The sequence below is a fragment of the Artibeus jamaicensis genome, unplaced genomic scaffold (assembly GCF_021234435.1).
Source record: "Artibeus jamaicensis isolate MK-2021 breed Jamaican fruit bat unplaced genomic scaffold, CSHL_Jam_final contig_332, whole genome shotgun sequence".
Classification (NCBI taxonomy): Eukaryota; Metazoa; Chordata; class Mammalia; order Chiroptera; family Phyllostomidae; genus Artibeus; species Artibeus jamaicensis.
The window spans coordinates 19,096,603-19,124,058 of NW_026521788.1; the positions used below are offsets into that span (position 1 = coordinate 19,096,603).

The following is a 27,456-nucleotide window of genomic DNA, read 5'->3' on the forward strand; positions in this document are numbered from 1 at the left end:
TTGGTTATTCTACAATTGCTCAAGGCCAAGCAGTAAACATGGTAAAAAAAAATCACACCAGAAAACAAGTTCATCTGCTGTCATTAACACTGCCATTTAGAAATACATTCTCAAGATGCACAAAATATCTAAAGGACTAGAGTGACAATGCACCATCCTGTAAAAGCCAGGCCTGCTTCCAAAGGATGTGAGCCATGTGTGTTCATATCTATCCAGCCATTCGGTTCACAGTTACAGAATGACCACTGTATACCCCATATGTGGAGGATCTGATAATGCATAAAGCCAGAATTGTAGCTGCTGATATACTTAACTAAAGAGAAAAGACTCTTACTCCATGAAGAAACTTGAGGTTATAAGCCATATTAATGGTATTTAAAATGGGGGGCCCTGGTAATGACCCTTGTACCAGCTAACTATATATGCCTTAGGCATGTTCCGCAGCCTTCCTATTTGCAAAATAAAGAATGCAGACTAGAAGTTTTCTTGGGTTCTTCTGTTTGGCTCTGTCCTTCTGTTCAATCAGATCATTTAGAGTAAATGCTGACACACATTACTAGGTACTATTAGAAAAATAGATGCCGAGGCAAAAATTACTTGTCAGGACAGAGAAGCATATTTTATAAAGGTATGATGGGAAGAAAAAGATTATGGGCTTTGAATCCCTTCAGACCTCTGCACACAATCTAATTCTGCCATCTTCTAACTGTGTGACACTGGTAAACTGATTCACCATTCTTAACCTTCCTTTTCAATAAATCGAGGCAAATAGTATCTAAATGAGATAATGCTTGTTACATTGTCTGGAACACGAAAGCACTTACACAGGATAGCTATTACTACAAGCATTATCTGCATAGTGTTTTTTCTTTCCTAAGTCCTGGCATGTTAACCATGTAATTTTATCTTTGCAATACTTTGTAAAGAAGTATTATTCCCCATCTGCATTTGAGGAAAAGGAATTTTGAAGAAGTTCAGTCACTGCTATAGGGCATATTCGGAAACAACCTTTGTGTCTTTCACAGAAGAACACAGGTAGAGACAGTCTAAAGGGAGAGCTCCCTTGACTCTCCAGGAGTGTCGAATTTTGCACAACTATTTTCCTCCTGGTAGAATTAATCTCTAACAGTTTGTTCCCACAACTTCAGATACCTTCCCCTGACAAATCATTGAAAGTTGATGCATCATGGTGGGGGTGTGCAGCCTGAAAACACAGTACACAGAGCTGTGATTGACAGAAGAGGTTATTGGTGGCCTGTTTTGTACATTTTTGGTCAATAATCTCAAAGAATTATCCAAGGAAAAATGTTCTATTCATTAAGGTAATAAAGATAGAAGGCAAAACAGAAATAAAATGCTGGTGGACAAAGACTTACCCAAAAGTATAATGTCCACAGTCCACTGGCATAGCTAAGAACAGAATCTAATTAAAATGTTTTTATTTTATAGTACTTGAATGTTGCTTACAAACCTATGTGGTCCTTATCTTGCAGAGAGCAAGTATTCAATCTTTTAACACAGTAAAAACATCATTCCAACACTTAGAAAAATAACCAATCAGCTGGGAATTCTTCAGGACTAAGTGGTTAATCATGGCCACATCTGTGAATAATCTGTGAATAGGTTGCAGCTAAACCCACCCTGATATAAATGATCACACCACAGAAGCCCCAAGACCTCTGTAGCTCATGTACATATGCCTGCAGGGTCTCACTGCAGCACTAGGGGCCTTTTCTAATTCAGCAGGAAGCTTTATAGCTGTGAAATCTTCTGAACACAGATTGAATTATAGAAAACTGATCTACACACCCCCACTTAGCTACCTGCCAGTCACAACTCAGGTCTAATCTTTTTTAGCTCCCTGTAGATGTCTGAGACTGACCACAAATTCCCGAAGTGACAGTCTAGACTGTCATGAAAATGTACTTTTCACATTCCTAGAAAATTTAGAAAACAGGACTCCACAAAAGGAGACTCCTACCCCTGTGATGAATACCTGCTCTAGAGTGGGTTGTTCTTTTACAGTCCTTAAGTTAGGAAGGTATCCTAGACATAGATGGATCTTGGGTGATCCTTATGCTTTTCCTCATTCATTTTCCTCTTGCTTATTAGCAAGAGGAAGATTTATAACAACCATAAAAATAATAGGTACAGAATGAGCGGATTTCCCAGCCCACTGGCATGAACTAATAAGCAAGAGAAAGGTTTATAACAACCATAAAAATAATAGTTAGGTACAGAAGGAGAGGATTTCCCACCCCACTGGCATGAACTTACAGGTCAAATGGGATGCTTACACTGACAGCTGTTCAGACATCTACACAGAACAACGGAGGGTGACAGTGTTTCCCACAAGGAGCTGCTGACTGCGCCTCCTGCTGTCAGTTCTTGCCACAAAGCTCCATTGCCTCATCTCTGGCATCTAAGTCATCAGCATCACTTCATGCTAAGACTAAGCAAGAAAACCTAATGCAAGGGGCTTTAGAAACTGGAAAAGTATGATAACATAAAATGTATGCATCTGGGATTAAAAGCTTTCTAAACCTTCCAGCATGTGTACAACAAGAATGCCACATCCATGCGTGTCTTGGAGCTTATAAAGCGATTCCATAGCTATTTTCTCTGAGGTCAGGGTTATCTTTTTTAAAAGCACTGCTGCTCTGGCCACATGACTCAGTTGGTTGGAGGGTCATCCTGTGCACCAGAAGGGTGCGGATTTGATTCCCAGTCAGGGCACAGACCTACATGAGGGTTCAGTCCCCTGCTGGGGCACCTATAGGAGACACCAGGTCAATGTTTCTGTCTCACATCCATGCTTTCTCTCTCTCTACTCTCTCTCTTCCCTCCTCTCTCTACAATCAGTAAACATATTCTCTGGTAAGGATAAAAAAAAAGACTGCTGTTTTAATGTTTTTCCTCTGGTTCTTGCCAATATTGCTGAAAATTACTGAACTTTTGAAATCAGATAAATCTGCTAATTTAAGTGTAACTGGTCTCATGTGGCTGTTTTCCTAAGTGTACATTATATCTGATGGCTTGCTAGTTGACAGATGTACTGCAGCTCTTGTCAAATTGATATTCTGGAGATTCTGGCTATAGTGATTATATAAAAACATTTAAATAACTTTAATCAACTATCAATCAGAGGTAAATATGTTCACTAATAAGACTCATTACCTTAGATTTTTTAATACCGTGGTATTTTTGTTTTTACATATAAGTTAAAATTATTAAAATAATAATTAGTAAAATAATGAAGTATGATTTTAGAGAACTTTTAGGTTCACGGCAAAAATGAGGGCAAAGTACAGAGATTTCTGACACACCGCCCACCTCCACCCATGCATCCTTCTTCCTCTAGCAACATCCTCCACCAGAGTCGTACCTTTGTTGCTTATTATACAGCTGATGGACTTCCACTGACATATCATATCATACAAATGATGACGTAAACCAGACTTTACATTGTGGCTCACTCTTGATGTTTCACCTTCTATGGTTTGAACAAATGGGTAATGACTTCTATTGATCATCATCGCACCATACAGACTATTTTCACAGCCTTAAAAATTCTCTGTGTTCCGTATATTCATCTCTTCCCCCAACACCTGACAATGACTGATCCTAGCTGAGAAGTTGCTATAGGGCACAGTCTCTCTGTTCTCTGCCTGTGATTGAATTCACCTCAGCAGCCAGCAAAGCTCCTGTTTGTGTGCGTGTGTGTGTGTGTGTGTTTATACACACACATATATATTTGGGGAATAAGTGGCTTTTTGTAAATATAATGCAAACTTCTTTGACATCATGTTGCTATCAAAGAAAAATTAAAGCCAACTTAGATATTCTCCTCTGACATAATGAGCAATAATTTAATTACACCAATGGTCAAAGTGAAAGAGTGAGAAAGAGAATTAAAGTGAAAGAAAGATAGAGGAAGAAAAGAAGAACAAGCAGTAATCATTTACAAAGCTGACTCAGCACAAAAGTCAAACCCTGTGCGAATGTTCTGCTTTGCTTTCGGAACTCCATGCATAATTTCAAAAGAAGTCAGAGTGATTTAGAAAACCCAAGTCTCTTTGCATGCTGTTTATATTAAACAGGGTGATAAATGAAATGCAGAGTAAATTTGACTTTGTTTTTCAGTAATAGGAGCATCTTAAAAAGCATCAAATCTAACACTTTCTTCTTGCAGAAAGTGCCCAACCTAACTGTTTCCTGGATATATACAGCTATAGCTTTCAACAGGTCTAATGTGCACATGAACCATCTTTTGGCAAGAACCCCCTTATCCTCTTTCCACTTCTACCCTAGCATTGCTTGCAAACAGCAGAGCAGATAAAAGGAGAAAGCTGATTTTCTTTGTGCCCTTAACCCTTTTAAATTCACTTCTTATTTCAAAGTTAACCACTACAAGAAAGAAAACTGGAAGACACTCACTTACCTGAACTAAGTTACTTTTCTACATTTTACTACCTAGCTACAATAATTGATTCTCACTCACAAGGTATCCCGCAGATCTTACCTACATATATTACAAAAATCCATCTTGCTGAAGTTCGTCTCTCAAAACTTGACCTGAGAGTAAAGCTTGAAAAACTAGTGGTCCTTGGCATTATGTATTGGCACAGATGATGGGACTGTGTTTTTGCTTTTATTGGATTTTAAACTGATCTGTCTATAATTAGAAATCAGTACGTTTTTACATTAAATTCTATATTTCTGGGCTCATTTTAAGAAATTCTAGTGTCTGACAACCCAGGGCCTGTATTTATGCACAGCAATGATTGATGATGTATGAGCTGACGGCCACTCTTTAAAGTGGCCTTCTCCATCTGCATCTTATATTCTCCATTGCATCTCAGGTACGCCCCTGCCAAGCTTTTTCACTCATGATTTGTTTGCCTCCCCCACTGTAAGCACTTAAATTCTCTGCCCCTACCTTGGGGATGCTCTGCACGCAAGGCTGAGTGAGGGAAAGAGGCACTGCCAACCCCATTTTAGGTTAGAAAGAATACTCCCAATAAAACGCTCTGCAATTTTTAACTTCTATTAGGGACCTAGGCTTTTGTGGACTAACCAAGAAAACTAAATAAATAGTATACGAAACACTGATTAAAAGGCAAAATATATTCTAAAATCCAAATAATCCACTTACAAAAGGACTTTGTGTACTTTTTCATTAGGAAATGATGCCTCATCTCACTTAGGTCTTACATCCTGGACTAATCACTAAATATTAGCTAAGCAGTTTCCTAAGAATGATAAAGAATGCATACAGAGGAGTTCATGGGCATAAATGTGCACTCTGCTTTTCTACTTCTCTAGTAAGAAGAGTGGAATAACATTAGAGATTCTTTGGGAAAAAATGAAATTCACTCTTGAAACTTTTGTAGCTTGATCTACTTAATAGAAGGTCTCTTGTCTAAAAGCATTCAGAAAGGTTTTTTCTCTCTCCATCAAGAAAAGAAATATACAAAACTTGGGCTCACTTTCTATGTTTAGATTTATTGTGTTACCTTTATTCCTTTGATCTTTGGCATTGATAGAACCGGGCTGATGCCCTATTGTGCCATCTATTAGGTGTGTGACCTTAGAGGTGTTGCTTAATTTCTTCAGCCAGAGTTTCTAGATCAGCAAAATGTTCATTGTGAGCATGGGTGTAATGGGGTAATAGGTAGAAAAATGTTTTGTGTGATGCCAGTATAGATTACTAAATATTTTCTATATTTAACTTTAATTTCTTCCCCAGTTCTTCTCTTCTTTTAGTTAGCCATAAAAAGTTATTTTTTTCGTCTTGTGAAACCCATAAAATAACCACTCCCCTAATACTTTTGTTAACCAGCCTCCTCCATGTATGACCATATTATTTAAATGTATACAACAAATAGAAGAACTCTCCCTCTGGTTTCTGGAATCTTGAATGTGAAAAATGGAGAATAATATTTAATCCCTCATTTGTCATTCACAGACAATTAAACTGAATTCCAGAGAGATTTAGTGATTTGCTAAAGACACTTAAGCAGAAGAGTAGAACTCTTCTTTTATAAAACACAAGACAAAAATGAAAGCAGGTTTTAATTGTAGGGCTCTCTGTATATGAGCTCTGTAGACCACAGTATAGAGAATCACTATATATTTTAATGAAGATCACATGGAGGGTTAGCAACAGGGGAGTGGAAGGAGGAGAAGGGGGGAGAAGGTACAGAAAATAAGTAGCATAGACAGTAGATAAAAAAAATAGATGGGGGGCAAGAATAGTATGGGAAATATAGAATCTAAAGAACTTGAGACACATGGTCATAAACTAAAGGGGAGTAATGGAGGGGATGGGGGGTAGGGTGGAGGGGAATGAAGGGGGGGATAGAACAACTGTAATGGCATAATCAATAAAAAATTAATTAATTTAAAAAAAATAAAAGCAATTTTAAAAAATGCCCCTGGAAGATGATTTAAAAAAAGAAAGAAATACTGGGTTGGCAAAAAAAGTTGTTTAGTTTTTTTTCCCCCCCTTTATGATGGCTCTAGTAGTACTTAGTTCTCTTTTACTTCATTCAAAATAATTTGGTTAGATTGTAATGGGACAGTTGTCATATCAGGGTATAATTTTTTTTTATTTTTTAAAGATTTTATTTATTTATTTTTAGGAAGAGGGTAAAGGAGGGAAAAAGAGATGGAGAGAAACATCAATGTGTGGTTGCCTCCAGTGCGCCCCCTACCGGGGACTTGGTCCACAACTCAGGCATGTGCCCTGACCAAGAACTGGAGACCCTTTGATTCTCAGACTAGTGCTCAATCCAATGAGCCACACCATCTAGGAACAGTGTGCATTTAAAAAAATTATCAAGGAATATAAAACTTTTATCTATATTTGGAAGTTGAATACAAAGGTCCAACAACTGTAGAAAATTTTAAATTACCTTATAAAACCATTTTTTCAAAATGAAAATGCCATTACTTATTAGGGGTATTAGAGATTCAAGCAACCTTTTTTGCAAATAAGATCTTGAAGAAAAAAACAAAACCTGTAAAAAGTTGTTTACAACTTTAGAGAAAAAGAAAGAAGACTAATATTCACTGAAAAACACTGTCCATGTCATGTGACATTTGGTACACTAATCTGTTATCCCATCTGATCTCACTATTATCTTCATTTTTCAATACAGTATGTACTTTAGAAGCCAGATACAAGAGATATAAATAACTTTCCCAAGAACATGAAGCCAGGATTGGAACCCAAGTCTGTCTCCATATTTCACACATCATGCAATATTTCATGCTGTTTACCTTCTTTAAGATTTTCTGTAGGAGTAATGAACTACTTCATTTGTTTATATACTAATTTACTCAGCAGTGATTTATTGAATGCTGCATTTGCTACATATCAAGCCAGGGAAACAAAAACAAAGGCTGTAAACAGCATTCATAGCATCCAGCACAGAATATGTCACACAGTAGGCAGTGAAGATATATTTGTTGAATGAATAAATAAACAAACAAATGAGGGAATACATTCCTGTTCGCAACTTGTCACTTATCTATCTAGTACAATACGTACTCACCGGCTATTATACACTATTATACATGACTATTATACACTAAACATGTGAGTATTATAGATTAAGACAGGCTGTAAGTATAAAGTACATACCAGATTGTTAAGACTTGGTACAAAACAAAGAATGTAAGGTATCTCATTAGTTTTTATACCAATTACATGTTGAAATAATATTTAGGGTATGTTGGATTAAATAAAACATATTATTAAGATTAGTTGTAACTGTTTATGTTCTTTTTTTAGTGTGACTACTAGAATATTTTAATTTATGTATGTGGCTTGCCTTATATTTCTTCTACTGGGTAGCATCGACCTGGTGCCATTAAGGCATGAGGCACTTGCTTTTCTGTTCCAATTTTATTATCAAAAGTAGGTTTCTTCTCTCACTTTAATATGTGACGATAAGTTACATTTTAAATGCAGTCCTTTTTAAATGCCAGTTGATTCTCATGACATTCAAATCAATTTTTGAGGGTTAGAAAATTTTATATCCAGATGCAAAATAGTCCATATGCAAATGCTCTTAAAATATGGCATCCCTTTAAATCTTTCTCTGATGAGAAGCAACTGCATTGCTCCAACTTCTTTACTGGATCCAGGTCTGTGAGATGAAATCTGACCTCTTCATCCTGGCAAGCAACTATCCAAGGCTGCTGACTGACTCTATTCCACTCCAGCCAACTTACTGATCCAGATTTCATGTCTATGGCATTCCTGGGACACGGAAATGAGCCTTGTGCCCTTATTCAAGCTATTATCTCCATTTGGAATTCCAGTTTTTCAACTCCAACTGCTGCCCACTCTTCAAGGTTGATGAAAATGTTGCTTACTTTATGCTGAATTCCCATGATACACTAATCCCATACAGTTTTCTCTCTCTCCTCTTACTTCCAAAGCAGTAGTATTCAATTTAAAAATATTTATCCTTGGTTATTGTGGGCTCTTGACTTTTCTGTAAGTGGTACTTTTCTAAAGCACTACCCTTTTTCTGTACTCCAAGTTAATAAAGAAAACTCTGGAACATGGAAAGCTGACTGGCCAGGCTTTTAGAGATCATGCTCACCCTGTCCTTTAGCTGAAGGAGGATTAACATGCTGAGTTTCTAATCCAGGCAGTGGGCAGTCACACTTGTGCACTCTATTGTACATGAGTGAAGGCATCCCTGACTTAACTATACTAATTCTTTCCACCGAAAAAAGAGAGCGGCCAAGATGCTTGCTGAGAACAGTTGTCAGTTTGTGTACAACTGTAAGCATGCAGTTGTTCTTTTCTTTTGAAGGGGGAGAAGGAAAATGGAAGGGGACTCTAAAAGCTTTATTTATTTATAACTGAACATATCCTAATTTGAGAGCAGATGATCAATTACAGCAATGTGTAACATTGAACGGCGCTGTGTCCACAGGCAAAGACCACAGCAGAGCTGAGAGCAGAAAGACTCCATACAGAACAGCAAGCATCCCTCCGCAGCCCCCTCTTTGGCACCGTGGCTTTGCTAAATCTGCCTCACCATTTTGTGAGTGGGAATAATCAGCTTGGTAGGTTGGAAGGAAGTATTATAATTAAATATCCACCCACCTTTCTCCTTTTTGATGAAAGGCTCCCATGAAACTTACTAAAATAAGGTACATCAAGACACAAATTTTCGATGAGTAAGTCAAAGTACCGCCAAACCTGGCTTTTCACATAGAGGAAGTTCTTAGTTCTCAGAACATTTTCAGGTCTCGAACATTAAGCACTGTCATATTTAATAATAATTAATACACTAAAGCACATGGGATAAACTGGAGGTTCTACCATGAACTGATTTTCTGAGAACAAATCAGAATATGATTCAAAAATAGTAGTGGAGTTTTAAAACAACTTTTAGAGAAATTTTAAATAATAGCCATTATACAAAATAATCCATTTGTTGAACACAATGACAATTATTCTTTTGAATAAGAGCTGTATCACCATATTAAAGTTACAAATTGTATCTACAAAGGAGGCAAAGTTCTTTAAAGATGTTATCAAATCATCACAAACTTCTGAGCAAAATCCAGAGCAGGGTTTATAGTGTCCGCTTTTGATAATTAATGGCAAAGACATCTGCTAACTCATTATGAAGAATTATTTTAAGTATCCATGTACAGTAGAATAAGGAGGTACTCTACTTAAATAATTGGGTTCAGGCCTATATTTCAAGTCCAGTCACTGAAATCCCCGAGGTCAACTTTTTAGAGGAAATGAGAACTGAGTTGGTGTTAGAAAGGTGTCCCTTCATTCAATACAGATTTACTTGGCACTAGCCATACAGACTTTGCTATTATTTGAGGGCTCAAAATAATAAAAGATAAAATCTTTACTCTCTAGAATTACTAAATATTTTTATTTTTTTAGATTAATACTTTAAACTTTCTGTTTAATTGGTATTATTGGTGGGAGCCAGTAGAGTAAATGGTTCCCTAATTCACTGTCCATGCAATATCAAAGGATGGGGAAGTCTAATCAATGAGCACCTTTGTCATTAATTACTAATCACTAAGTGAAGGTAACTTTCAAATTGTGAGCCTCTTGATTCTTGTTTTTCCTTCCCACTGTGGCTTGGTGGATTTGAAAATACAGAGTAGCTTGGATATTCAGAGTAGGAACAGCTTTGGCTAACAGTTACTTAGTTCAGTATAACAAAATAAAACTAGTCACAAGGACCTAGTTTCTCCAATTATTGATACTACCAAGGCTTTTATAAGCATCATTTCACCCATGATCATTTTAAAATGTTATACCAAACTACATGGTAATATAACAGGAGACCTCAGACATGACTCCACTAAAGAACAGGAATGTATGTTCAGACTTAAATATTGACTGATTTGCTCCTTATTCCCATTTCTTTTCTCCACTGCCTCACATCCTTTTGGTTTTCAAATTATCATCTACATAATTTCTTAACGGTTGGTATTTTGGTGCTTTGTGTTCCATTCCACTTTTTATTATCTTTTTTGTAAAAGTTACACCATTATCTAAAATGTTCCTTTAACAGTATAGACTTTTTCTTCAAGATCTGATAGGAATTCTTTAAAAGTGAATTTTTTTTCTACTGAAGTCTTACTTCAACAAGTTCACTGATTTTAGATTTCTCTGACAAACATAGTAGAGGTATCAAAACCAAGACATGTTGAAAATAGGTTTTTCTTGAAGCCATTTAGAATCTAAGACTTTCTGCCTTGCTATGTCAAATTGCCCAGCTTGGGAGTAAGATGGGTATATGTGTATGTCTGTGTAGGGAGGTAGTAGGAAGCAGGGAGGTGGAGGATTGATACGCAATCTATACAAAGTTAACTCAGAATGCCATGAGAAACTGATATATTCTCATAATATAAACTCTCCTATTTCCCCAACTGTCACAGACACTTCTGTCTCAATGTTTGTAAGAAATTAATGATGACTTTCTCTGTTGTTTTGGTTAGACATCTCCTTTCAAAAATGCATTTTCCTGAGAGATAAATGTAATGCTCTTTTTCTTTCCTTCTTGATAAAGAACCCAGTGTGCAAGTAATATACTTAAAAATCATTTTCATTTTCTCCTATGTCTATATCTCTCAGAAAAATAGAAGTCTCTCAACTGTAGAAAGTATTTGTTGGATCACAGAAGTTCAGAAACTGGTAGTGGCCTTAAACATCTTTTTTTTAAAAAACCTTCACTTTATAGATAAAGCAAATACAGCCCAGAGAAGTGTAGTAGATTGCAGGTGGCAACAAATCCTTTGCTATGCCTTCCACTGAGGAATGGAGTCTCATGGCCCCCAGTTGCCACTCACTCCTTGGGTTGGAGCTGGCTCTGTGATTGTTTTTACCCATAAAACACAGAGGAAGTTGTACCCTGCCAATTTTCGGGCCCGGGCCTTAAGAGAACGTCAGGTCTACTTTCTATCTCTGCCTTACTCTTAGGACTTCTCCTATCAGAACTCAAAACTATGCTGTGGGAGGCGGAAGCTACATGGAGAGGCCATGGATTGGTGCTCTGGTCGACAACCACAGCTAAGCTCCCAGCAGATAGCTAACGAGCACTTTCACTCATGGGAATGTGCCATCTTGCATGTATAGCCTCATTAGACCTTTGAAGGGCTACATTACCAGCCAATATTTGCCAGCAATCACATGAGAGACCCTAAGGGAGAATTGCCCAGCTCTGTCCAGTCAACCTACACATCAGTGTGAGAATAATGAATGGTTGTTTTAAGCCACTGCATTTGGGGATGGTCTGTTATGTAATAAGTAAAAGCTAACTAGAACTAAAAGTTACATAGACCAGCTTCTAGCTATACCAAAGTGAGAACTATAAGACTCCAAATCTATCATAATCTTATAATGTGTTAAAGGAACATGCAGAGTTAAATTAGACTCATTCTTAGTCACCTAGTAGCTCAAAATTCCAAAACCTTTTCTTTCAATAATCACATAAAATACATAATTTCCAAAATTCTTAAACATTTAAAACAGACCCTTAGAGCTCTACCTACATAATAAAAAAACATCACTTGGTAGTAAATTAAGGCAGCATTTTCAAGTGTTCCCTGAAGGCAACTCCTTAGTAATAAATATCATGAAAAAGAGTTCCTTGGGCAAATTTAGGGAAATTCTGACGAATTAAAGCAGTCTCTTTAACTCTAGATTTTTTAGAAATGTAAAGTAGCCAAGAGAATAAGCTTTTTTCCCCAAATTGTGTGATTAAGAAGTCCCTCTTTAATGAGAACCTTATGAGATTTAGAATTCACAGAATCACTAAACTGGGAAATAGAAATAGGGATGCAACTTTATTAGCAGAAACCAACTTTTACTCTCAGAATATTTTACCAAAAAGTTGTTTTTATAATCTGGTGTGCCTTCAGTTTGGAGAATACATTTTTAGACAAAACTTTCACAATTCTCAGGGGCTACACCCAGATACCTTTAACAACCCGCTCCCCCTGTTTGTACCTCTTAACACATTCTTGTGAGCATAGTTAATGAGTATTAGAGGAATGAAGATAAGAAGAAATAAATAAAACTAGATAAATAATAAATAATTGAATAAATTAGTTAAAAGTGGCAAACCTGGGAATCAGCTCTGACTGTCATTAACCTGGTTTGGATTTTGTGCCTTCATTTCCATATAAGGCCAATGGGAATTACAACCATTGGCCTGTTTTAATGGAAATTCTTGGGATGTTCAAAGGACACGTCAAAGTTGAGGTGGGGAAGTTTTAGGGATAAAGTGATCTTAGCAATCATCTATTTATTTACTCTTTTCATCTATTAGATGTGAAGATTGAGATTCAAAAAGAGAGTTTATAGTATGAGTATTAGCCACATTAGACACTTTCTTCCTAGTGGATCCACCTTAAAGGTCTTAGTACCACCCTCTATTTTAGTCAATATCATATTGAAAACCGTGATTCTAATCCAGATGGTGACTATTTCCTAACACAAGTTTTACAAGCAATTTTGGCCTCAAAACACATATTTTACCAGCATTCATGTCCAGTATAAAAAGCTGTGACAGTCAAAACATTTAGTAACCAGTATGGCATGAGCACTGACAATGATTACAGACACTAGTCATCACGATTTGTATAATCACATGGAAGGGTACCAGCAGTGCATCAGCTCTGGTATATGCACGCGGTCAGTCACATTTCCCCCTTCCTGCCACTGGTTCCCATTCTTGTAAGCACTGCCACATTACTGGAAATTCTTCCCTTGGGGCTCTTTCTTATACTGTGGCTGCATTAATGTTCATAATACAATAGGTGTCATTATGTTTTTCCTGGGAATCACACAGTCCTTCATGGCTCCTGGAACAATATGCCACCCTGTCCCTCAAATCTTGGGGTATTTTCATGTTTCCAGTTTACAAGCAGAAGGAAATTATAGTTTTATCCCCTCCTCTTCCCCCATCTAAGGCATGGACAGATCCAATAAACCCCACTTAATTACTCTGAACCTCTCTACCCTATATATCCTACATTCTTGTTCTATAGTCATATTACATAGTTGCATATTATTTGAAAGGCTGAAAAAGTAATACAGCCATGAAAATATGGTAGAAAAGCCAAAAATGACACGAAGTCAAATATTTTGTTTCCTTTAAGTTTTAATAGAAAGAAAATATTTGTAAGAGTAGAACAAAGTATCTCTATTTAACCAGTTTGATTATGTGACTCTAAAAAGAATAAGCATTTTAAAAATATTGATTATAGTTTCATAGCTCTTTCTAAATAAATCCTCCTTTCCACGCCAATGGGGAACGGTTTAACACAGTTTGACATATAAACTTTCATATTACTTTGTCCCAACTCTGCTTCATTTGTAATATTTTGTCGAAAGTTTTTATTTAAGTACAATTCAATTGTAATGGGGAATGGTAGCCTCATTTTCCTGGGTTTAGAGTAAAATTTTGGCACACTTACTTCCACAAGTCTGTTGGTGTGTTCACGAAATATCGCAGCATATTCTTTTATTTCCCTTTCCCGGCCATTCTTGGCAGCTTCAATGAGAACCAAGAGCGGGACTGTCGTATCCAGAAAGGAGTCTGACACATGATCAATGATGGCCTTGCGGAGCTGAGGGGAAACAGAAAATTTATGCTTTAAAAAAATCAGGAAATAGTTAATCTTGTTTTGTATTTTAAAACCTTAGTACCTACAAAATTTATTTCATATATTTTTGCACAGTCCTTAAAATCATATTTAAGACTGTGTATTTATGCCACATACAAAGCTTAAAATAAGCAAAATAGCAAAGAAAATATCAAGCAATAGCTCTCTTGCTCTTAAAAATCACTATTTTTTTCTTTACTTGTACTTATCCTGGCAGATCATAAATGATAATACTTCATTTTTTTCTCAAAATTTATACAATTGTAATGTTTGTATATGTGTATTAACAATATTGTACATCATGTATTTTATAATTACAAAATTATTAAATGTTTTCTGCCTTGTTGGAGGAACTGATAAATTTTGATTAGCTAAATTGTATACTTTGTGATACTTAAACCAAGTTATATCACTGATTATGCCAGTTGATAATGGATTAATAGAGCAAAGAAAATAATAAATAAATTTGATGTCCAATTTTCTTCATTTGCATTAATTGTTCTTGCCTTCACACCTTAAATTATTAAACAAGTGTAACATTCTGCTACAATTAGTTCTTTTAAATTAGATTTTGTGGAAGCTTATAAATGACAATCAAACAATTACTCTGCTCAGCAGACATCTCCAGAAATTTAAAAATGCATTAGAAAATTAGTGCTTTGTATTTATATAACATTGACCCCTTGAGGATCACAATATCATGAAATGTTTATTAACAATACCAATAACTATGAATGGCCCCAGAGTGTTTTGATTACCTTCTCATTTAATTCAATAACTTCTGTACAATGAAGCAAATAAATGAATAGCTATCAGACAGAAAATTTGTAATTTGCCTTTTGTAAAAATTATATTTGGGAGTATTTTATAAAAACCAAGACACTTAACTTAGTTTAGAATTATATGAGAAATAATAATACATGTTCAAGGGATGGAATGATGTAGCTACATAGAAAAATATAGTCTATCTTTCTATAATAATTATAGAAAATACATTCATAATAATTATAGATTTCTGGGAGAAAACACCTCTGCCTACGATAGTAGAGCTTGCTCAGAACTGTGAAATATTCTGGCTACGGGCAATTTCACAAAAGCTACAGGAAATCCTCAAGGAAAAATTCTACTTAGCATGCAGAGAAGCAAATCACTAATGGCAACTAATTAATATTTACTGAGCACTTACTAGGGTGGGGTGTAGAGTGCTAAGGGGTTACAAGGCAAAGGAAGTGAATGAACAATGTGTTTTCCTTCCATAAAGAGGGAAAAGAGAAAATCAGGCAAGAGGTGGTAAGTTAGCACATGCACTGGGAAGTACAAATTGTGTTAGCTCTGGACATGTAAGAGTAAAGTAGAAGGAATCTCTCAGAAGGGTAACCACTTTCAGTGACCATCTCTCTGCCCTTCATTTTTTTCTTCTTTCATTTGTAGTTAGGACATATAGAAGGTGGGCTATAAGGAGATCAGCAAAAAGAGTTATGCAACAGAAAGCCAGCACACATGTGGGAGACAATTCAAGCCAAGGAAGTGGACAGGATCAGAGAGAGAGAGAGACTCACAGTGAGACAATATCCAAAGATGAAATCTTAAGAAGTAGTACCATTTGGGGGGTGTCATGCAGATGGAAGAGTAAAACCTAAAACGTGACTGAGAATAAAATGATCCCTCACCTATCTCAGGAGTTACATTCCAGAGGCCCCCACAATAGGTGAAAATCCACGAAGTAGCAGCATTATATTTATTTTATTATTTATGTATATTTTAAGGCTTTATAAACCATTCCCACACTCCTATAAACCTTTCCCATCTCCCTTATCAACCTTTCCCACACTCTTATAAACACTTCATATGCTCTTAAACACTTTCTACACTCTTAAACCTATGTAATTTTAACAACATAAAATTCTACATGGGTACTCACCAGAGGAGTATACAGTTGGCGCTTTCTATATCACTATTCACTTATTGTGGCCTCACTGTATCGTGGGTTTACAGTGAGGCCGCATAAGTGAACCATGATATAGTGAGGGACAACTGTATGGCCAAGAAACAAAGAGAGCAAATGGCCAACAACTAAAGGAGGAACTTTCAAATAAATCTCTGTGTCAGTGTTCTCCAAATGAACTTACGCTACTAGACACAATTATAACACCTACATTATGAACTTGTTGAATCTTTTTTTCTATTTGATTTCATTTAATTCAACAGATATTCTGAACACCATTTTTTACATTCCTACCAAGAACAGGGTATTGTGAAAAATGTCAGGATGAAATGCATGGTCCATTGTAATCAAACGGAAAAGTGAGCCATTTAATATTTTAATAAAGGAAATCAGGAGATTTGCTCTTTGCTCTCTTTGAGAGCAAAGAAATTTTAAGAAGATAATAGGGTTCAGAATCAAATTGAAAGATAAATTACATGAAAATAGCCAAGACTTGTCTATTGGATTTGACCACTAAAAGGTTACTGCTGAGCTTAGAGCAGTTTCAGTGGAAAAGCTGGAGCAGGAGTCCTATTGCTGTGGTTTGAAGAATAAATGTGAGAGGCAGGGGCAGAGACAGTGAGAATGAACTCCTATTTCTAGTCATTCAGGACATGAAGAAGCAAGACTTGGTATTAACTATACTGGAACAGGTTTAAAGAGGGATTGCTTTTCATATAAATGGCTTTGACGTTTGTTCTCATCTACAATATAACTACATGCAGAAAGTCAAATTGTCTTCTTGTGCTTTTAAAAAAATACATTTTGATTTATCACCATACAAAAATCTAGAGAGATGGAGAAAAATTGCGCCAATTTTTTAAATACCTAAATAATTATAGCAATCTTTTTCCAGAGCTGGATACATTTACTATGGTCGATTCTTCTCCACTCTGTGGTTCCCTTAATTTTTTAAAAAGATTTTATTGATTTATTTTTAGAGAGAGGGAAAAGGAGGGAGAAAGAGAGAGAGAATACTCACATGAAATATCAACCCTGATCAGTCACCCCCCGGCATGAGCCCCAACTGGGGACTGAACCTGTAACCCAGGCATGTGCCAGGACCAGAGATCTAACCAATGACCTTTTGCTTTGTTGGATGATGCTCAACCAATTGAGTCACACTGGTCAGGGCTTCCCTTCATTTTAATGATCTTTACTCCCTGTTCTATTTTTATTTCTTCAAGGTTTTCAACTATAATTTCCCTGCCATTAATTCAAGCCTTTATTCCATGAACAAGTACTAAAACATATTACAAAGGTGAGGCTCAAGGTACAGCTGATTTACTATTAATTAATGAACAAATAAATAAATTTTTTGGCTATTTTTTAAAAAATTAAACGAAAGTAAGAACTTTTTCTTTCACTTCTTTCGAAAGCATGTTGCTAACTACATAGCACATGGAATGAGAAAAGGTATTCCACTAAGTGTGGTATTATCTTCAGTAAGACACTACTAAAAGATTAGAAAATGAGCTTTCAAATGAGGTCTATGCCAACATCTTCAAAATTCTTTTGTAAAATGGGCTAAAATGATCTGACATAACGTCAACTATAATGAGCACAATTAATCTTATTTTCTGTAACTGTACATTCATTTAAACTAACAAATGCATTTTGGTCTGTGTAGGGACAAGGCAGCAGTCTCAGCAACCTGGTGCCTGCCAGGGCGATAAAGACAAGGTAACTATTAGTGACTGGGGATGAACACAGAGTTTGATGAGTGTCTTAGGAAAAGCAAAAATGAATGAGAAACTTTATACTGATGGTCCTGATGAGGAAGGCCTGAGAAAGAATGGGAGACATGTATTTCATTTTAAAAGCCGAAGAGGAAGTGGGGAGCATAGCATTCTAGGAAGACAGTCATAATCAAAGAAAATAGAAGGATCCTCAGAACGTCACAAGTATCTAGTGTTACTAGAACATGATGTAAGAGTCCTTACTCTAGAACACTAGAGTAAGGACTGAAATAAGATCCCATTAGGTAAAATGAAGGTAATGGAAAACATTTTGAGCAAAAAGAACAAAGTAAGACAAAAATATTAAAAAATGACAGAATTAAATGACCAGAAACTGGTGACTTGTGTTAGGCATGAGTGATACCTTTAAGAGATAACACACAGTTAGCAGGAAGAAAAATACATTTCATTTTGAAAGTGACTTAACCCACGCAAACAATAAGTAGTGCAATTAATGCAACCAAACCATGATTTTCTCACCATATTGGCTATCTCACTGATTCTTGATCATTACCATCCCATTTATAGGCATGATTATGAACTTCAGGAGAGGCTTTTGGTGCTTTACATCTCATATACCGGGTCAGTCTGATTTCGGCTCTTGCTGAGGGGAACTGTCTCATGTCCTCTGAAGACATCCACCTTGAGTGCATTCCATGCTTCTCTTAGTTATTCTTTCTCAGGGCTTGCTCTAAGTCTCTCTCAGTTCTCAGCCCATGAACAAAGAGCCTGGGCATTCTGGAAAGTCAACACCACTGGCAGTAGCCCTCAACCAGTGGCAGGGTAGGAGCTACTAGATAAAACTCTCAGCATGCATCCATTGGTCAAACAAGTCTGGAAGGCATTATATCCCTTCTCAGAGGTCCATAGGCTCCTGCTGCCTATAGGAGCAACCTCAATAGCATATTCTTTCCTTCTTCCCTACCTGTTATTTTACTTTCCAGGTTCTCTTACACCAGCTTCTTGGCATCACTTCCCATATAAACTACCTGTAGTAGGCCTCAGTCTGAGACACTGCTTTCAGGAGATTCCAATACATAATAGACATATTTGCCTGGTGTTAATGTTGTTTGGTCATGTACAAAGTAACAGACTGTAATGTTTTACATTAACTACACATTGACCATCCCACAGTATCACTTCTACATACCACCAGGTTTGATTCTGCCTTCCCCTGTATTATGCTGACTGTGGGAAAAAATATAAGATAGGACTAGAAATGCACATAGGGACGAGACAGGAAAGGCCTTGAATGCCATGCTAAGTGATTTTCTTTGTATGTTCTGACATAGTTGTATGGGATATTTTTCCACTTATACTGTACAGTCATTTATATCTATATAAATATCTTTTCTGCCCAATAGAATAACTCATTCTTTTCACTTAGATGATAGGCAAAAACTTTAAAGAAGAATCCAACACACCAATGTAGAAATAGGACAACCTTAGATGCTGCAAAATTTGAAATTAGTGGGAGGCCAAAGGACTTAGAGGTATGTATTTAATAAATACCTGTGTGAAAGATATCGGGCACAAAACCAAATGGAGGAGTTTTCCATCTTTTCTCACTACAATTTAATAAAGGGTTTTGAGACATCAATTTTTCTATCTCACACTAATGTAAGTGGTTTGGGAGCTCTAATAAAAAAATAATACATTTCTCTACAACTCAAACTGCAAAATGAAAGCTGTAAGAAAGCTCTGCCCCCACCACTACCAACAAATAAAGGAAGAGAAAGAATAAAATTGTGAGAGGAAGACGAAAGATAAGAAAGTGTTTTAGAAAAAAGTCATTTTAGGGAACATGGAAAACATATTTGTGGATATTAATGTCATTTTAATTTTAAGTCAAGTAGCAAAACAAAACTTTCAAGACTCAATTTACTAATAAGAACTAAATTACCTAATAATCGATTGAGCATAAATTTAATAGGAATGCATCTTATGGATACTTAATATTATTTAATGATAGATTGAAGAGGGAGTATAAAAACCCACATCTTTTTTTCTGAGTGTGGCATTGCTACTACCAGCATGAAGAAGAAATGAATATATGCCCATTCAGCAACTTGGCAACTAAAGAATTAATAAAGTTTTCATTTTGTCTTTTTCTTTTTACTAAAATCCTATTTTATTTGACATACCTCAAGTCCTTTTTTGGCATTTAAGAAATAGACAATTTTTTATATCCATACCCATAGAAATATACCCTCAGTATATACCCATAGAAATTTTAACTTGCCTTTAATGAAACCAAATGTATGTTTCAGTCTGACTAATATAACAGAAGTGGAATATATACATTGTTTTAGATTTTTAATAAAGAAGGTCCAAAAATCTTCCTCTCTTTTTAAGAATTTTATAGGTATGCATTTCTCAAATAAATAATAGAAAAAGAGACTAAAGGAAGAACATTTACATTTAAAGAAAAATATGTAAAGTCAATAATAAGAAAGAAAACAATTTACGACAGTAAAACCAGAGTATTAGGCACCGGAAGTTCTGCTGGTGAACTGGTCCATGGCGCAGCAGTTACAAATTTGAGCCGAGGTTGAGGAGACACGGGCCCAAATGTTGGCTGTAGCAGTTGGCTGGGTGAGGTTCAGTGAATTAACTCTCCTGAGGTGAAGATAATAGTACTTATGACATTATTTCTCTCTTCAGGGATAAAAATCAATACTGTAAAGGCTAAAATTAGTACAAAGGTTTGGAAAGCACTTATTAAATGTGAAATGTTGTCATAGCTATCATTTTAAGGATGTAAAACTCAGTGGAAAGAAAATACTGGCTGATAAGATCACTGCTACAGTAGAACTACATATGCTACCAGCGCTCTTGTAAGAAAACAATTCCACTGGTGACAATTGTACAGGTTTCACAGGAGCACTAGAGTTTACTACTTAAACTTCCTCAGTTGATTACGGGGAATAAAGGGGACCAGGAAAGCTCCAAGTTAAACAAGCCGTATATTCAAAAAGGAGTCCCCATCAGACTGTCAGCGGATTTCTCAAAAGAGACCTTACAGGCAAGAAGGGGCTGGAAAGAGGTATTCCAAGTCATGAAATCCAAAGACCTATAACCAAGATTGCTCTATCCAGCAAAACTTTCATTTAGAATGGAAGGACAGATAAGGTGCTTCTCAGATAAGATCAAATTCAAGGAGTTCATCATCACCAAGCCCTTATTATATGAAATGTTAAAGGGACTTATCTAAGAAAAAGAAGTTACAGAAACAAACAGGAAGGACAACAAACTCACAGTTATTAACAACCACACCTAAAACAAAAGCAAACTAAAAGGACAGCTAGATCAGGAGTGGAAACATAGAAATGAAGATCTTAATGAGGGTTAGCAACAGGGGAATTGGACGAGGAGAAGGGGGGAGAAGGTTCAGAAAATAAGTAGCATAGACAGTAGATAGAAAATAGATGGGGGGCAAGAATAGCATGGGAAATATAGAATCTAAAGGACTTGAGACACATGATCATAAACTAAAGGGGGGGGTAGTGGTGGGGATGGGGGGGTAGGGTGGAGGGGAATGAAAGGGGGAATAGAACAACTGTAACAGCATAATCAATAAAAAAATTAAAAAGAAAAAAAAGACCCATTTGCATTTGGAATGGGGAGAAAGGTGATGGGAAATTTGGTGAATACTAAGTAGACCCTTTAGTCAGAGTACAGGTTACTGTGCTGGTGTGGTGAGGAGGAAGGACTAAGGATGTATGCAGAAGGTGAAGGAATGTTAGGGAGGTGGCCACGGGATTAACAAAGAACATTTGTGTGAAACACTCCAAGTGGACAACTGGAGTGAGAACTGAGCAGAGAATTGATTTAGGGTGGGGAGAGAGGGAGGGTCAGGGTGGAGGTGGGGAAAGGGAGTAAAAGCAGGAATAGCTGTAGTAGCAAAAACAATAAAGATAAATAAATATTTTTTAAAAGAATTAAGGGTATAGCTTGGGAGCCAAATTACAGAGAATCTGGAATACGATGCCAAGGACTTTTTTCTTTTTTTCAAGTGCAAGAAGCATTCAAGTCACAGAGCAAGTTTAAAACAAATAAACACTAAGTCACCTCCTAGGAAATTTAATCTCGTTGCCCCAAAATGTACAATTTGTTCTCCCCAAATACATCTAAGCAATTTATCTCATCCCTCACAGATGAAATCCAGTGATTCTCTGAACCAAAGCTAAAATGTTTCTCTGTTGCTGATTGACAAGCCAAGGGTAAACAAGGGGATTACTATGAATGTGCAGAAAGATGGGTTCTGTTTATTTTTTTACTAAAAACAAACATCCATAACAAGAGCGGAACATTAAATATTGCAAACATTTTAAGAGTTGAGGCTTTCTCTTTTCTGTGTGAAAGAGCTAAGATGCTTAAACCAAACTGCTTGATGAACTTTGCAAGAATAAGAAGAGGTGGAGATGACTCATGTTGCTGTTTTAACTAGTTTTTATTATTGCCTGAAGCATAAATATCAGAATAGAAAGTGAAGTCCACGGAGGGCAAATAAGGACACTAAGAATGAACCATAGCAACTACTTCACTGACACTGAAGACCACGGATGTTTCCAGAGATAGCTCTGAACAATCCCACCCCTTTCTGTGTATTCAGGGTACTTCTCCCATAAGAGATACTCTACTTGCTCCTGTTAACCTAGGGTTTGTGACTATTCTAACCTATATAATGTGGAGGAAACAACAGTGTAGTGACTTTGGAGCTCAGGCATTAAGAAGTCCTGGCAGCTTCCATCTTTTCTTTCTTGGAGTCTTGAAACATCATGTAAGAAATCCAGGCTACCCAGCTGGAGAGAGAAGCCACATAAAGAAAGCCTAGGAGATTAGACTTCATGTTGAAGAGGAAAGAAGAAGCACAGGCCTCAAACACCCAGACACAGCCACCATCTGACTGCCTCTGTCTGGGAGACCACGAGTGAAAACACCACAAAAGTTTTGCTGACCCTCAGTCAACCCCTGGAATTGTGAAACATAATAAAATGGTTGCTATCATTTGTGGCAGTTTGTTCTGCAGCAATACTTAACCAAAACAATGAGGCAGAAACACAAGTAGGTCTATAAGATAAAATGCAAGATGCCTGGTTCAATTTGAATTTCATAAAAATACAATTATTTTTAATACTATTTTGTCCCATGCAATATTTGGGACATTCTTATACTAAAACATGAATGTTATTAATCTGAAATTCAAATGTGTCTAAGTGTCCTGTGCTTTTATTTGCTAAATCTGGTAACTCTACACACAAGGGATTGCTTTATCTTGACTTTTTTTAGAAAAATGATGACTCCAAAGCTTCAGAGATAATAAATGTACATTAGTTCGTTATTCATGACTGCACTGAAGGCACTGAGTGATGAGGCAGGAATGAAAGACACAATTGCTGATGGCTCATAGGAGCAACTTTCCCAAGTCCTACAGCAGCAGACGGGGTAGAAATCCTGCAGAAGGTGGAGAATAGAAGCCAAGCAACCAGCAGGGAGGACAGCTCTGAGGTGAAGAGTCCCCGAGCCCAGTGTAGGCTCTGACCCGGTGTAGAGGTCGTGCCCCTTCCTCCCTAGACAAATAAGCTCACCACACTGGCTTGCTTTCTCGTCTGAGTCATACGAGACCCTTTCAATTCTTGCATTCCATAATTCTAAGTGCTGACAGTAAAAATAAAATTCACATTAAGGCCATAAAGCTGAGATCTTGGATTTTTCCCAGCCTTCAAAATTGTGCTGTACATAGCTAATGTTAACTGGCTGAGGGTCCCTAATTATCCCTTTTCCAAATCTGGATCCTTTTCTGGATCAAAAAATTGCTTGTGTCATTTTATTAAGTCTTCCCATTAAACTACAATCATATATTGCATTAAAGGCTTATGGTTGAAAAGTCTGTGGCCCTCTTTTATGAATTAATGGTGACCAAGTTAAAGTTGTGCTTGAAAAAGGACTCTGGTTTTTAATAGTGAAAGGAATGGAAAACAAATGTCTGTGAAAACAGAAAAATCTTCATATTTCTGGGGAAAAAATTAACTTATGGTATAATATTGTACTTTTAAATTATTTAATAAAATCTTTTCTAATCATATACTCCTGCTGGTCTAAGTTTAAAAAGTGTCCTTAACTTAAACGGAAACTAACTTCTGAAGCATCCGGAAAAGCACTAGAAGGAGGAACTGATGGGTTGCCTGAATCACTAGTTGCTTGCTGTAAGCATTTGGATGATAAACTCAGTTTTTATAGAATCAATTCACCAACATTCCCTAAATACAATGTAGCAGGCCATGACAGGCATTTCATTTAATCCTAACAGCTCTATTATGAATTATTAATCCCATTTTATAGGTTCAGAGAGACTCAGAAAGATAAAATCTATCCCCAAGATCACACACCTGATGAGAGCAGAGTCAGCATTTAAATGTAACTGCATGATAATCAGTCCCACACTTTCTCATAGATTATGTTTGTCACAAAAATGGCTGAGATATGTAACTGCTGAAAGGATACATTTATTTTTCTTGTTTTGTGTTTTAAAGGAATTTTAAAAGAACAAAAACAAAAAATCAACATTCCAGCAATGGAGGGGAAAGGTTCATTCTGCATGGCGTTTCTGGTTCCACTTTCCTGCCTTTCCTCACCTGTCTGCGAAGGTCTCTAGTCTTCTTGCACATGTTGTCTATGGCAATATTCAGGGTATTACTCCTCTCCTTTCTTCCAGCCTGCAGGGAGAAAAAAATGGCATAAGTAATGTTATGAAATTATTCTTTGGCACTTAACAATTTGCTTTCTAAATTTCCTGAAAATAACAGCTTGAAATTTTAAGAATAGGTCTAAAAATTGCTATGATATTGCATGTGATTCATGAGCACTTCACTTAAGACTAAATATGTAGGATGATGATTAAAGCTCTCATCGTTTTCTTCTTTAAGCTTCTAAAACATTTCTGATGCAGGGCTGGGTTGCACTTGTTGTGGCAATAGGCAGAGAATTATCTCCCAAAACTCTGATCATCATTCTTAACAAGTCGACTTTTTAACTGCTAAGCATACAATTAGCTTAAAAGCATTAAATGTCCAAATTGTCAACTTCCGTGGGAGTTCCTGAAGTCATTTCCATGGTGTATTGTGTAAGTTATACAGAACCATATTGGAGTTTTGCTAAACACTAAATAAAATATGCAATGCAAATTCATACAATTTGCAAAAGTTGACCACAATTTTAGCTGACAATATTCCAAGAACAAATTGTTTCAAGTTCTTAAGAACTGGACGCTGTTTTCAGTTCTTTAAAATAATTCATGCCATACCTACTCGTTCTTTAAGTAGAAGAGTTCTCTCTGTTATTTCTTTAACCTAAATTCTTAGGCTATTAAGCACATAGTCACCTTGGTGGGTATTTTCTACATATTACTTTTGTGGGAGACAACTAAAATTGAATCTAATCATACTTTTTTCAGTGATATCTTATATGAGGGAGGTTAAGAAAAATCATTATGTGATTCACTTCCAGAAAATTGGTACTATTTAAATTAATAAATTGAACAGGGCTTTTGAAAGGAGACCTTGAAAATCAGGAACATATGTTTAATCAGCTGATAATTGAAGGAGTGTATAGCATGGACCCCATAAAGAAGAAGGACATCGAGGCACAGTGTAAACCATTAGCAGAATGCTATGTAGTACCTCCAATGACTAAACTCATACATAAATCCACAACTTCAAGTTGAAAGACTCCTTTACAAGAAGTTCAAGACCATCTATTTTATCTTAACCTATCTTTTTAGTCTTAGCCTCCACCACATTTCAAGTACTGTTCTTTATAGGAACAATATTCCTATATTTTCTATTTCTTTTTTTCAAGTTTGTGTATATAATGTACCTTAGACTTCAGCAAGTATCTCCCCAAATAATCCCCTATTAAAATCCTGCCTGTTCTAATGACTCGAGTCATTCCAAGGACTCTGCTCAACACCAAACTCTTACCTTTCCTTGTTCCACAGCATTTGGATAATTTCCCAATATGCTCACTTTGTTTCTGTGCATAATCATTACCCTTATGAAACTGCTAGAACCCTGATGTTGGCAAGTGTACCTTAAATTTTTTCTATTTCTAAAATAACTTGCATAAGACTTTTTGAATGGTGTTGACCCATTTGTAAATACACAAATGAGTCAACACCATTCAAAATACAATGTAGTTTTATTAGGGGCCTATTATATGACAGGCAGGTGTCAGACCATACTGGTCTCTAAAGGAGATTTTAGCATCTATCTATCAAGACACTATTAAAACTCTCTATTGGCTGATGTTTCTGGTACCCACTTAAACCTTAGTCAGATCTAGATTTTCGCAAAAACAGTATTAGTGGTATTTAAGATGGAAAAAATCACCAAAATTAGGAATCGCATTCTACATATTGAAAAATGGTTGGCATCCTTGCACTCATCTACCAAATTGTAATAGCAACTCCTAGACACTCAGAAAGGCAAAAGTTGACCCCAGACATTCTCAGATGTCTCCTAGAGGGCACACTGTAAAAAACTACTAAGTCCTTTACCACATTTTATTTTTGAAAGTGAGTGCGAAATGTGTGCATGATGAAGACTGTGTCCAGGGAAGGGAGTGGGAAGAAGGACAGAGAGGAGTAAAATTCTGGATGTCAAAGCAATAAGGGCAACAGTGACAATTACTCAGATGAAAGTGTGGTTACTGTCCCAGCTCTAACCCAGCATTCTCCATGCTGGCACTGGAGAACTGTGAAAAGTTAGTGCAGGGCTATATGAGGCAATGGCATAAACGGACACACAATGGGAGGTAAGAGAGTTTATGACTTTACCCAAAGAATCTAGCTCTTGTTCTCCAGCCCTGTGCAGTGTTAGTTCCTGGTTATAGTTCTTTCCACTTCATGAAATCAGAGGTAGTCGAAAAGGGGCGGGAGTGGCACAAAGTGCATCCCCTCCTCGAACACCCCCCACACACTGGAATAAAATGAGAGACTTCTGTTGTGTTGGCCATAAAACTCACGAGCTTCTGCAATATGACTCATTGCAACAACTAAAAGACATCAGCCTTCTCAGAGTGAGCGGCAGTGGCATACAAAACTTTAATAGAAAAAGACAGGAGGTGTTAGCATGAAGAGATTCAATGTGGACTATAATGATGATTTTCTAATTTCCGCCCAGAGCTTAACCTTAGTTTAAAATGTGTCACTGGGTCAAGGACATTCTGTTCTCTAGATCACAATAAACAGTTCCTATCATTATGAGAACTAAAAAAGTTTTTTTTCCTTCTTTCTTCCCTTTCTCTCCTTCCTCCCCACCCCCATCTGTCTTCTTTTTCACCTCCAGCTTTTTATTGAATTCTTGCTCTACTTATCCAGATTTATTTGGCTTCACTCAAGCCATTTTATGCCTCTTTACTCCGTTTGCATGGCATAAAAATAAATAAAGCAAAAAGAAATAACCCCATCTTGCTTAAAAGCCCTCATTCCTTCTGTTTTCAAAGCCTTAACAAATCATCAAGCAATGAGCTAGGACTGAAGGTGAGTGGTGCGTGCTG

At 36.6% G+C, this 27,456-nt stretch overlaps 1 protein-coding gene across 5 annotated transcripts in view; it reads right to left on the reverse strand.

The window, feature by feature from the left end:
- The window catches only part of CTNNA3 (catenin alpha 3), a 1,563,160-nt gene that overhangs the window by 688,862 nt on the left and 846,842 nt on the right, over window positions 1–27,456 (reverse strand). For all 5 annotated transcript variants that reach the window (XM_053663824.1, XM_053663825.1, XM_053663823.1 and 2 more), the window contains 2 exons: window positions 24,537–24,617; window positions 13,987–14,139 (listed from right to left, as the gene is read on the reverse strand). In XM_053663824.1, coding sequence (XP_053519799.1) covers window positions 13,987–14,139; window positions 24,537–24,617 — 234 coding nt within the window. The remainder of the gene's footprint in view (window positions 1–13,986; window positions 14,140–24,536; window positions 24,618–27,456) is intronic.